This window comes from Orbicella faveolata, unplaced genomic scaffold, assembly GCF_042242905.1.
Source record: "Orbicella faveolata isolate gen_17 unplaced genomic scaffold, um_ofav_v1 contig_12, whole genome shotgun sequence".
NCBI classification, from domain to species: Eukaryota; Metazoa; Cnidaria; class Anthozoa; order Scleractinia; family Merulinidae; genus Orbicella; species Orbicella faveolata.
In genome coordinates, this window is record NW_028301539.1 from 16,511,158 (window position 1) to 16,524,339 (window position 13,182).

Below are 13,182 nucleotides of genomic sequence, written 5' to 3' on the forward strand. Positions count from 1 at the left end.
GTATCACTTCTTGTCGTTAAGAAAAGCATTCGTCAAGGAATACCTTTTTGAGACACTGGTTAACCACCACGGCACAAAATGTCATGGCTCTCTATCAAACGCGTTAATAACTAACAAGACGTGATATAGAGATGCCTGAAGTACCCTTGCCAAGAGTTTAGAAATAAGCTTATCACAATACTAGACATACTAGGTGGATTTCAGACCGGATTCGTGACGCTTTCATTAGCGTATTTTAGTGGTTATTGCTTGTTACGCACGTGCTAATGAGATCCACAACAATTAAACACGGTGACAATGGCTAACTTGGCGCCGAGAAATTTTGACACCAGCACGGTTACGAGCTCAGCGGCGCCGTTCACGAGACACCAAGACCGCCACTTCTTTTCAAAGTAAATTTGCTACTCAGAGAGATGTTTCGCGACTAAGGGAAGATTGTAAGTTTTAAACATGTATTCGCATATTAAATTGATTGAAAGCCAGCTGGGCGTAAAGCTAGAGACTGGGTGTATTTTGTTTAAAATTGAATGGAGCGCTACCATAATGAAGCAGGAGCGAAAACAAGACATGAAACTATCTTAACAAAACCAAACATTGGATTTTTTCGTGGTTTACTTTAGGAAGTTAGTGCCTATTTCCACAATTTGACTGCACGTACTTAAATCATTTTCTTCCTGTTTTCCAGTACAATGCCTACTTGCATGTTTCTTTTTGAGTTGAGCCAACTAAAACACAAAATAGCCGTCTTTTCGGCTTCGCTAAAGAACCCGCAGGGTTTCACTGGCGACGGGAAGGCAGTTTACTGATTAGGTCAGATCATTAGATGACCATTAATTGTCGTTTGTTTGTCTAATTGATATCTGTTAACGGTTTAATTATATAAACGGTATATTTTACATGAAATGCACACGAGTGAGAAACCGCACGCATGTCCGGTTATCCTTTCTCAAAATCTGCGAGGAAAGACATGTCTTCAAAAGAAGCACAAGCACTCATTTTCACCCGAAATGAGTGATGCCAACACTCCCCAAGCAAGACCTTTTCAGTTAAAGTTCTCTTCTAAAGACGAAGACGTAGAATATTCAGCATTCTATAAAAGCCGAACACGTTTATTTTTGCGTTCTGGCTGCCAAGCTTTTTTTTTTGTTCAAACATAACTTGAGACGACGATTTTTTTGTTAGTCCTTCTTTTTTGGACACCGTGTCTTCAATCAAGGCGCCGCCAAAAAGCGTCGTCGTAGAAGTTCTGACTAAGTCTGTACACGTATTGTGGTAACTAACTAAAAGAAAGAAGCTGACGGTGACATATTGTTTCAAAATTATTTAATTTGCCTCAAAAGGTCTTCAAATTACTTTGCTTTTTTGGAATTCCAAATGCCTTCTGATTGTGTCGACGTTCCACGCGGATTATTTACATAACTTCCCAGCTTGCAACTCGCGTATTTTAAGTACCTTTGTCGAAATTCTGCTCGATAAAAACTGTCTTCTCAGCTCTCTCAGAGACATGATTTATGATTTGTACTTTTCAAACAGAAAGGTGTGATACTATGTAATGCATGCAGACTTCGTGGCGAAAATTTAATCCCCCTGGTAAAGAGTTCATGAAAACACGAATATCACCCATATCGTCTCTACAGCCGCACAAACACAATATTACACGCAGCTGGGGTGTCCTTAAGTTTCTTCCCAGAAATGTTGACTTGAATGGTGTAGCTGCCACAGAGTGGTTAGAACTTAATGTTAGAAATGTACATCGCTTCGAAAGCCTCGCAAAATGAAGTGTTTGTTTTTTTTGTTTTTTTTGACATAGTCGGTTCTACTCTTAGAATTAAAGCTGACAGCGTCAAACCGCAAAGAGGAGTTTAATGCCTAATGCAATGGCTAAAAAGATATGAAATTAAAGTATGTGAGAGCTGATACCCTAAAGTTGAAAGAAACTTTAAAATGTGGAATCGATTTAAGAAAGCGCGACCTTGAAATCATAATACTTGGGAGCCGAGCGGCAAAATCCAAAAATTTATAATAAAACGATAAAACATTCGACATGCTCTTAATTTTAAAGTGTGCCGCCGTTGATAAAGGCGGTGGTTGCGTTTCACGTTCCCTGTTTTTTGACTTTGATGAATTGGGGTTGCTCTCAAAATCTTAAGGCCAAAACTACAAGATTGGGTTTCCCCTTTCGGTTTCGTTTGGGTCCTCTTTTAACTGTCTGGCAATTTCAGGTGAACTAAATTTAGTTCACTTAACTGATATTCCAAACTCAAAGTACATTTGGAGGCGATTAGATTCATTTTTGTTTCTTCAGCAATTACAAAGCGGGACCGGCAGAGGTTTTGACGTGTTAAAAGGATAACCACATCTTTAAAACTCAAACAGCCAAGAGTCGCATTTCCTGCTGTACTGTGCAATTAGTGTCCAAAGTTTATTGGAACAATTGTCAACGACTAAACTTCGGTAATCCGCCGTAATAGCCTCGTTTGATTATCCCATTAGACAATTCCACGGTTCGTGTTGTGTAATGTATTGTGATACTCACTCTTTATACAGGAAGAATATTTGCCCCTTTGGTTTTTATTGATTGGCTGGAAATGTACCCTCGAAAGGAATGCCAAACGCCATCAAAGATGATTTATGAAATACGCGAGGTATAACAGTGTTCAGTTAGATCCGGAATGTACATGCGATAACTTGATTTCTGGAGAACGTCGGTCAGCCATGAACGATTCTGCAATTTTTGCTATTCTCTTCGCGATCCTTGCGTAAGTAAAAACTATTTTAGATGTTCACTATGATATAATGCAAAGCACTTGAGGAATATATGGAGCTCTGGCTTAGTGTGGAAAGACGCCAGCGTAAGGACTTTAGTGTGTAAAGATTTAAAGCCACTTTGGTGTGGAATGAGAGGAGATTTTTTTCTGAGTTCGGTGACTTGTGAAGATTCACCGCGTGGCGAGTTTCTTCAGTCAAAGACAACAACAGTATTTATCATAGGGTTTCAGAAAGTAGCAAAGTGCTAGGCCTCGCTCTGTTTGCCTGTACACTTTGCACGTCCGTCTGGTATTCGCATGCAGTTTGGACTATATTTTTCTGTGTCCAAACGAAGTTGAGTTGATAAGCAGGCTGCTTTTCAATTACTTTTAAGTAGCATGCATTATTCAAGTTGAAACAATTTTGAGAACTGAATAAAATGTATTTTATCTTACAGCGTTTCGGCTGTGCCTGGATGCAAAGGAGCGAGGCGTGGAACAGGTAAGCCGTATAGTTCGTATTCAAATGAAGTTGTTATAAGAGTAAGACCGCCATTTGTTAAGCAAATACGTGACCGGATTAGATACCGAAAACATTTTCACTTTCTTTAACAAGCGTGTCATTTAATTGTCCGCTTTTCAATAAAGGCGGTCGTTCAAGCTGAAATATACAATTGGTCACTTGGGGCCTCCTATGGTAGACTAACTGGCGATAGTTAATCAGTCTTGAAAGAACCTTTACACAAAAAGCCCAGACCTACTTGACTAAATGCTAAAAAAGGAAGCTTTTATTACTTTCAAAGCCATTCAAATAAAGTTTCAGCAGGGATGCAACGAATCAGTGTTAGCTGCGACGTAAATTCTTCAAGACGATGTTAAATTCTGGAAACAGGAGAAGTTAACATAGCTGCTTATGGTTTAGCACCTTGGCAATAGCTTGCTCTTGGTTTAAAGAGTTTCCAATTGTTTTTCATCAACATGTTCGCGCTTCAATTTTTGTTTTTGTAATTACTCAGAAATGTTTTTTCAGGAGTGTTACTTTTTATAGCCTGATACCGTCTTTTCATCGCTGATCGTGTTTTTTTTCCAATTTGGTTAAATTTTATCACTATATCGTGATAGCATCGTTTAGTCGGCTCTATTACTCTTGTTGACATAGCGTGTAAATTTAGTCAGCCCTCGCTCTGTAAAGATAATTACATCATTTTGGTCGGAAATAGAGTTTATCTCTTCCTAGTAGCCTTGTAATTATTTATAGACGGAAACTTTAGAAACTTTAATCTCAGCAAGCTAAGTACATATGTGGCTCCCATTACGTGCCATAGCATATCTGCTCGTAACCATTCGACATCTATATTCATTACTAAAAGTACCGCTCAGTCATGTGTCTCATTCAGACAAAGCCCGAAGCTAGTTTTACAATAAATAACGATGTTCAAACGAGCCTCCATTTTGTCAAGAAGTAAATACGTCGGCTTATTGCACGGTCTTTATAGCTCAGCCATTAACAGATCATTGAATGTCAGTCTTGTCTTGAAGACCACGCCGCTTCTGAACAACAACAAAAGAAGAAAACAACTACACTTTTGCAGAGCAAATACAAAATCGTTTCAGCAACGCGTTCAAAAGATGTTCCTTATTTTTATCGAGAATGTTCATTGTCGTCGCTGTCAGAAGAGCAAAAATTTGTTCGCACACGTACGTGGACAGGTGCCGAACCTTTCATTTCATTTTAAATCTGCTTGAGACATGCTAAAACACCAAAACGCTTCGTAAAACGTTGAATTCTATACCAGTGACTTTCTTTGTATTCTTTTCCTTTCAGTATTAGTATTAGGACCTCTATGTAAACCACTTTTAGTGATGGAGCTTCCTAATAAAAGATTGTTACTACTACTAGTATTGTATTTTTTCTCAGTTCTTTGAAAGTTCATTAAAAGCACAGCAAACACGACATCTAGCTGCGAAAGGCTTGATGGCTGCTTATTTATCTGCACGGCTTATAGTATTGCAAGTTAGGATGTTCATGTCCTTTAGATTATCAAGCCAGGTATTTATCCATAGCTGCGTGGGGCCTCATACCTGGCTTGATAACTGTGTGTTGAGAGCTACCTTGTTAAAACAGTTCAAGAGGGACGTTTCCTTAAATGGGTATTCTTTCGTATTTTCTACTAACAAGTGTGCGTATCAGTTTCCATGGTCTGATATGGGAGGTCAATGTTTGATTCTGGAGAGGTCTCTGGAAGTTTCAAGCATGAACTCTTGTTTTAAAGTGGTCGGACTATGGAAGAAGCACTCTATTGTCGGGTTCTGTACTAGAGATCGAACGACGATGGGCTTACCTACGGACTAAGTCCCATTCGATTTTGAGCCGTATATTTAGCTTGTCCTTTGATCAATTTGTCACCAATATAGTACATTTTTGGGACAATTTCACTGGATTAAAGTAGGCGGGTTAGAGGAAGTCGTCCTATTTAAAGGATTTAACGGGTTTTTGCAAGTTTAGCAGCTTTGTCTCACGAAAAAGATTGAGCGACGTTTGTCAGTAAAGCAACGATTCATCCGAGTGCAAATACTTTTAGAACGCAATGATAAAGATACAGTAAAACGGTAAGCACATTCTTTCAGTAAGTATAAAAACAAGGTCATTTAAGAAGTTTTGAAGCGAAACCGGGGGGATACCAAAAATCCTAGTGATATATTCAGAACCCAAACGGACAAGACAGATAACTAAACGAACTAGATTTCAAGGTAGACAGATTACATATCAGGGCTTTTTAAAGTCTCTTCTCGAAGAAATACTCTAATTGCTTATTTATTTTGTATAGTTTCTGACACAGCAATAAAGACAACAGCCGCCGTTAATTCCACTCTGTTACCGCGATGTGACAAGAAAACAATTCACCTCGCCCAAACGACCGGAACAATCCGCTCCCCAAACTACCCCCAAGGGTATCAGGTAAACTCACAATGTACTTGGCACGTGCAAGTGCCCCGTGGATTCCGTATCAAAGTTCGCTTTCGACGCCAATTTGACTTGGAAGATTCACCAGGATGCACGAAGGACTATGTCATGCTGTCTACTTCAAAGCAGTTTCGCAACCCACTGATATACTGCGGTGGTGCAAGGCCGCATGGAATTATAACACCGCAAAACGCCGTATGGATTCGATTTCGTTCCGACAATGGTACCACTGGCAAGGGATTCTACATTTCGTACATGTCAATTGGTAAGATCCTATATGATTTTAAATCAAATTGTTTGTGACTGGTCGAACTGAATTCTGCAGCTTTGTACTCTTCGTTTCTACCCTAGACTAAACAAATATATGTAACGTGAGACAATAAGAAACCTATAGTCAGCTTGACTTACTCTGGTCAATCTGTTGTTTAGAAGTTGCTGACATTTACAGTTAAGACGAAATAAAAGAATATTCTGAAAGCTAAAACGTTTCATTTGAATAGCATGCATTTCATAGGTACGCGTTTAACTTCCAGGTTTTTTTTTTTTTTCATATAGATGAGAACGAATGCAAGCGTCCAGTGTGCACATTTCCCAGCCTGTGTAGAAACACGTACGGAGGCTACGCTTGTGACTGTCCTGAAGGATACGCAAACAGAGGACCAAAGGACTCAGCACGCTGCGAAGGTTGGTCAAAACTTTATGTTCAGTGATCCTCTCGATCTAAGTCAGAGTCATCTCAGAGAAATGGCAGCCTCGTTGACTGTTGGAAGAATACTTCTTGACGCTTTAGTGTGCCATATTATTGCCATGTTTCTACGAGTCTCGCTGTAGTTCGTTGCAGACCTAATACTGTTTAGAGAACTCTTGAGACGTATAGAAGGAGGGCAAACGCCAATCACGAGAAAAAAAATGCAATACCGTGAAGTTGACGCAACGAAATTCTTTTTTTTCCTTTTCGAAAATCAGACCATTAATAGTGTGTTTTATGTTGGGCGTGGTCAGCACGACTAAGAGGGCAAAAAACCCTGTTAAACCTGCCTCGTTTCTTTCTTTTTTCGAATTGTTTGCCCTGATTGAGTCAAATATGTTCCCATCCGCCACTGTTCTCTGTCAGCCCGTAGCTGCAGAATCCCTTTCTAAGTTTACTCTCTTCAATTTCTGGTGTTTAGGATATCTTTCAAGTTCGGAAGATTTTTTAAGTTACAATCAATATGTTAAAAAGAAAAATGTTTTCAAACTGACTTCATAGACTTTAGCCGAGTTTTTAATATCAGTGTTGCCCTTTTTCAGACATCGACGAATGCAAGATAGCAAATGGGCGTTGTGACCACAAGTGCGTGAACACAGACGGAAGCTATTACTGTATGTGCAAGAGAGGCTTTAAGCAAGCGCCAGATGGGAGAAGGTGTAGAGGTAATGACACTATAAGTGAAGGCAGTGGGCTCTGAGGATGCACTACTGAACCAAAGGCGGCAGAATAGCTCAAAGCATTAAGGCAATATTTCTTAAGCAAAGAACGGATCCGCAACGCGGACAACAGCAGTAACCCTAATTTCAAATCTAGTATCGATTTAAAAATTCCTAGTTTTTGTCAATAATCTTTCGCAATATATTGAATAAGTAATTTTTAGAATAAGTATATCCTCCTTTTTTGCCAGGACACAGACACGTGGTTTTACTTTTTTGAACTCATAACCAATTTATGTGTAAAGAAAAAAAAATCTAGTAGCAGAACATTATAAAAAGTGGAGACCTAGAGTAAATTATATAGTAGTAACAACGCTTTGCAAGTTGTTATTTTTTTATTATTCGAGACTTAGATTTGCTTACAAGTATTGATTGAGCATTGTAACTGTAAAAGTCTGATGAATTTTTCGAGTACGATTAAAAATACTGACTTCACTAGCTACATAGCTGACTTAGGCAATGTTCCTTTATTCAGTGAGAGGTTTGCTCGTGTATAACCGGCGTCTATTTAGATGTAGTTAAACTTTGCAGCGTTGCCGCCCAAAAGATTGACTTCTTTATATCTTTAAACACAGTAGAATTGTAATACTGATCATGGTTATCCTCCTTCTTAGGCCAATTAATATAAACGGGGTGTAACATACATTGAGCGCCTCTGGTTTGGTATCAGAGAATTGAGGGCAACCTCAAGTCTCCTGATGCAATGCATTCTGTTACAATATTCGTTTCAAAATGGCTCCAACCTTCCTCCTTCCATTTCCGTGCTTTTGCTAAAGAACATTGACATCACTATAACTATAGTGTAAAGGAAACTATTTTTGATACATGGTAATCCCTGAACAAGTTTACCCCACACTCTACCTCCACGCCCTCTAGAGTTTGCTTCACTCGACTGAGTCGGCGAGAAGCCAGTTAAACTGAGATGGCTTGTGAAAGATTTGAAGGGGAACTCCCTCTCTTTTGATGCTAATAACATGGTTAGTAAAAATATTTTCACTGCCAATGCACATCGGAATGAAACAAAATTGATTGTGACACTCTGGCGGTCGAGCGCTAATTCCCAACAATTCAATTTTACATCCTCTCCCTCGCTCTCAAACACCTCAAAATTCTCACAGGTGATTGAAATTCTTGACTAGCATCTCTATTTACGTAACCGTGACTTTACCTCAAAAGACAGCTGACCTCCATGCACGAACATGCCGTGAACGTCGCGGATGAAAATAAACCCCTGCAAAACACGTTAATTAATCTTCCTAAAACTTCCTGAGAAAACGGAAAGTAGATCAAATTATTTCTTATGTGCCTATTTCTACTGAAATAGAAACTGCTGGGTCGGGTACACCTTAGGTTATCCAGAGCATTCGTTCATCAACTGAACGCCTACACATCATAATCACGCTATTAAATACTTACTTTTTTAGCTAAAGAACGAAATTTTGTTCCCATTTTATAGTCGTAGTTGAAGACTGGAATCTCCAATTACAGCAAGGCCGGCCCTACTCGTCAAATTTTCATTCAGTCGAGCGGCAGTCTCGTGACGTCAAGATTTGCAACCTGTGTCCGACAATTTCCCGCCAAAACCCTTGACTGCAAAAACGTACGCGTATTACCGTTGTCTCTTTATTTCGCTTCTTTTTTCCCTATTTCATTTTTTCCATTTCCGCGCTAAATTCTGAAAAAATAAATCACTCAACACTCAATTAAGTGCGAAAAACGTTTTAAGAACGCACAGACCAAATATGTAACGTTGAAGGCCAATGCAGTTTGCCCTGTGTATATTGCGTATTAAGATTACCTTAACCGCGAGCTTTTTTCATAGATTGCCTCCTCGTGAAACGGAAAATGTTATAGAGAGCAAAAGGTTACGTTACGTACCACTGAGAAAGTGTCAAAGCTTAATTGCAACTAATTTCCTAGACGATTTATGATTTTAAAATTCTGCATGGTTTTCCTTCGCCTACTCAAAATCATTCCCCGGTAATTATACTGGAAAGAACAAATCATATGGACTATACTTGCAAATGGAAGAAAGGCCAGGAAAACAAGGAATTTATACGTGATTTCGTGACACGACAGCTCATGCAAGTTCATTGTCATTTATAAAATTAGCAGCAAGTGCCGGGCCTTATCTCACGACAGGTGATTTAATCGGAAATTACAGCTTAAAATAAAATAGCTTGTTTGTGGACTGTCCCACTGTTACAACTACTTATATTGAACAAAGACAACAATAGACTATTTACACGTGCAAAACAAACCCAGCAAGGACCACCAAACTCAGGATTGAAACTGTCTGACAGTTTCGGCGTCACCGCAACACATCATTTTCATTAAATGCCGATTATTTGGCTCAGCAGTAACCTCTTAATCTTGCACATATGTTGTTGGTTGGCAAGTTGTTTATCCTCTATTTAGTAATACTGCACAATATTCGGACAGGTCAACTTCAAACAGAGAAACAGTTCAGAAACTACTTGATGGGTTATTCAAACTCAGTGAAACTTGTCGAGGAACAAAATGTGCAATCCATTCGATTCATGTGAAAGCTCCTACACGCAAGGGGGCCTTCAATCGCTCAAAATAAGCCTTGTACATCGATTGGTCATGTGACAAAAAAATCAGAAGTATTCATAATAAATTATTTCCCCCTGGAATGTACGGCTAGAACATCGCTGCATCCAAATTTCCATTTCCATCCAAAATTCACAAATTCTGACGTTGGTCTTTCGATTTCTGCTTTGTATTGTGCGATGGCTTATCAAGGAAATCATGCATGGCTCCTTCACCTGGCTTATCAAGGAAAACTCGGAGGCACTAATAAGAAAAATAAGCTAGTGGCCTGTCTATTTTGTTTGATTTTGCATGCAAGATACATGTGCTGCACAACTGGACCGCAAAACCATCGATTGCAGCTAAAATATGAACGTATAAAAAAAAAATTAATAATAAATCGTACATGTCCCGCATATATCCCGGTTTGTGTCTTTCTGTTACTATTTTGGTTCGACTTCCAAAGTGTTCATCAGATTTTTAAGATCTTTCGCTGGATTAATTAACAGGTCATTAATCATACACAGTTTCGACCTGTTTTGCCCTCTACTATGCCACGTCTCTACACAGTCGACATGGATCTGTGAAATCTTGATCTGCTCAAAATAATTACAAAATAATCTAGCGTTGCACTTTTGTGTTTTCAGCACTGTACCTTGTTAAGATCTGTAAATCTCGCTAAGGTGTGTTCGAATACGCTCCCAACAACAACCGCCTCACAATCTTTACTATATATCTCCACATAGGCATAATCCTTTGAACATGTTTATGTCAAAAACTGCGCTGCTTACCTGTTGTTTATTCTGCTTTGGTTCTTAATTACCACCAACCAATTCAATTTCTTCTTTTTCCTCAGCAGATAAAAATGAGTGCACCAAGAGTAATGGCGGCTGTTCGCACTTCTGTGTCAACTCCAGGTCCTCGTACCGCTGTGGATGCCCAGATGGTTACGCTCTTCATTCCAATAAAAAGACGTGTTATCCAGGTAACAATAACGACATTATCTCTCTCATGAGAAGCTTGAACTTAGAAGAAACGTTTAGGCGGTCTTTAATTTCTGTCCGCGATCGACGATCGGAGAAACAATATCAAATTCATTGCGATAAATTACCCTCTGGGGAATTAAATGCGTGATGGAAAAACTGACCACAGAAAAATTGGCTAAAAGCCGCTCTCTTCGTGTCAGGATTTTATTAATAAATCATATTCATGTCATTTTTATTTTAACGGGTTGAGGATGAATCGAAGAACGCGTAAAACCCCTGTCACCCCGTTCCTAGGGTCTCTTTCATCTACCGCCGCGAGCGTTTTGGTAACATTCTAGGACTCTGGGAACCAGCTCGGGGCCAAATGCAAAGTAAGAAACAACTGCCTAATCTAAACTGTCTGGATAAACTTGCTTCTTAACACCAAACGGGAGATCAGTGTGTAAGTACTGATCGCAAACGAGGTCGTGAGTATATATACTCAGTACAGACCTAACACAATGAGGTCTGTACTCAAGATCAAGGTCGAGATTCGCCCATACGTACCAAGAAAGCTCGGTGTATAAGATGTTGATTTATTCAGAAACACTTTCGAGAACGTAAGCTAAATGTCTCGCAAATCGATATAACTGGGTAACACAGGGACAGTGTCGAGTCAATATCTGAATAAAGCGTCCAAAAAACACATGGCGAGGAAATAGTTTAAGCAAAGTAAACCGAATTACTTTAGTGTAGGTCGTTTGTACCCAGTAACGCACTTCTGACACTTCTGGCACATGAACCCCATTCTAAATATAAAATCGTTTTCATCGTGAACAGTACCTGAAGATAGCTTCGTCTTAATCCAACAGACACAAGCAGTCATTTATTAGTCATAGAATCAGATGTTCCGTTCCTTTTTCGTGTCCCTCCTTGAAAATAGTAAGTTTCTTTTCCATCTTCAGTTCATGATAATTATTAATTAAGTTACATTAAGTCATTCGATTGTTTCCTTTTCCTCACTGTAGACCTCTTGTTTTCCTCTCCTTTTCTTGACAGAAATTTCCTTCTACCAGGACCAATATACGGTGGCCGTGAGCGAAAATGCACAACCTAACACAGTGGTTACTAAGGTGGAAGCAAGAACCTTTCCTCAAAAACGCATTATCACATACTCTCTCCTGTCCGAGAACCTCAAGCAACCAGCAATATTTACAATCAATTTCAAAACTGGGGAAATCATGGTCAGTGGTAAACTCGACATGGATGAAATGCGCAATTTCTTACTTGAAGTCGAGGCTAGTTTTCAACTGCCCAACACTTCCAATGGAGTGCAGAATCGATCAGCCAAAGCGTTTGTACTCATCGACATTCGAGAACATCAAAGCGAAGAGTCGCTATCTTTTACGCAAGCCTCCTATTATCTTAAAGTTCCTTGTAACACGTCACGCGATACGACTGTTTATCGTGTGCGTACTACTGAAAAAGACAACGCGGGAAACCTACGGACAAGATATAGATTTCAGAGTAAGCTGGATCACTTCTTTATCACCAATGGCGGGAAAATCAAGACCCAAAGGAGTCTCCTGCTGTTCTGCTACGTCACTCCTCGAAAGTCCTTCCGAACAACAATCGTTGCGCGAGATACCGCGGGCATAAAACGAAATACGCAAGCTTCATTACAGATTGTGATAATGCCACCAGGACTGCTGTCGAAAGACATTGCTGGCACGATACCAGGGAGTGCTGCTAATACAAAAGATACAATCACTCGGCGCCAGACCTTTCACTCCGGCGCGAAAATTGAACAACAGAAAAGCAATAACTTTACTGCCAAACATCACGAGGACTAATAACTCTGTTCCTGGAACAATGCATTCATTTGCAAGACAATGTTGTATAGTGTAGTTTGTACAGTGTCGAAAGGAAGCTATTGAATGTAGATAGTAATATAACTTACTTATATTTAGAGTAATCCGCAATAAAATTGTGGAGGCAGCTGAATAGAATTATATGAAAGCTCAGCACAGCTCATGTCAAACACGTCTTCAAGTCAACATTTAGTGGCCGTGAGGATGGGGACCTGGGTACAATCCGTTAGTGCTAAGCCTGATTGGCATGCGCATTCTCCTTAAAGAGTACATGCCCAATCAATAAGGGTAGCTGTCTCGATGTACGTTAGGATCTCCAAACTGTAATGTTAAAAATAATTTTGCCGCATTGTTTGTAAATACCACACTTCAGCTCAATACAACTACAGAGTAGTGTCTGGCTCTAAAGAGGTGTCGAAAGGGTTAAAAGCTTTTAATGCCATATATAGAACATTCTGAGGCAAGATAGCACAGTGTATGAACTCGGGCCATTTGTTTAAGCAGACACCATTTAAAGTGTCAAAATACCTCCTCCGTATTTTACATTCGATATTAAAAGATTTATAAGTGCATATACATCGTGTCTTTATTTCGTCAGTTGTGATCGGTACTGT

At 39.5% G+C, this 13,182-nt stretch overlaps 1 protein-coding gene across 1 annotated transcript; it reads left to right on the forward strand.

Moving 5' to 3' along the window:
• The first annotated feature begins 2,204 nt into the window (after positions 1-2,204).
• Positions 2,205-13,140, forward strand: LOC110061746 (uncharacterized). The gene is made up of 8 exons (XM_089282561.1): positions 2,205-2,454; positions 2,548-2,759; positions 3,206-3,249; positions 5,576-5,977; positions 6,268-6,396; positions 7,003-7,125; positions 10,589-10,717; positions 11,757-13,140. Exons 2-8 carry the CDS (start codon positions 2,632-2,634, stop codon positions 12,548-12,550), a joined length of 1,749 nt encoding a protein of 582 aa, XP_089138687.1. The 5' UTR covers positions 2,205-2,454; positions 2,548-2,631; the 3' UTR covers positions 12,551-13,140.
• The last annotated feature ends 42 nt before the right edge of the window (positions 13,141-13,182 follow it).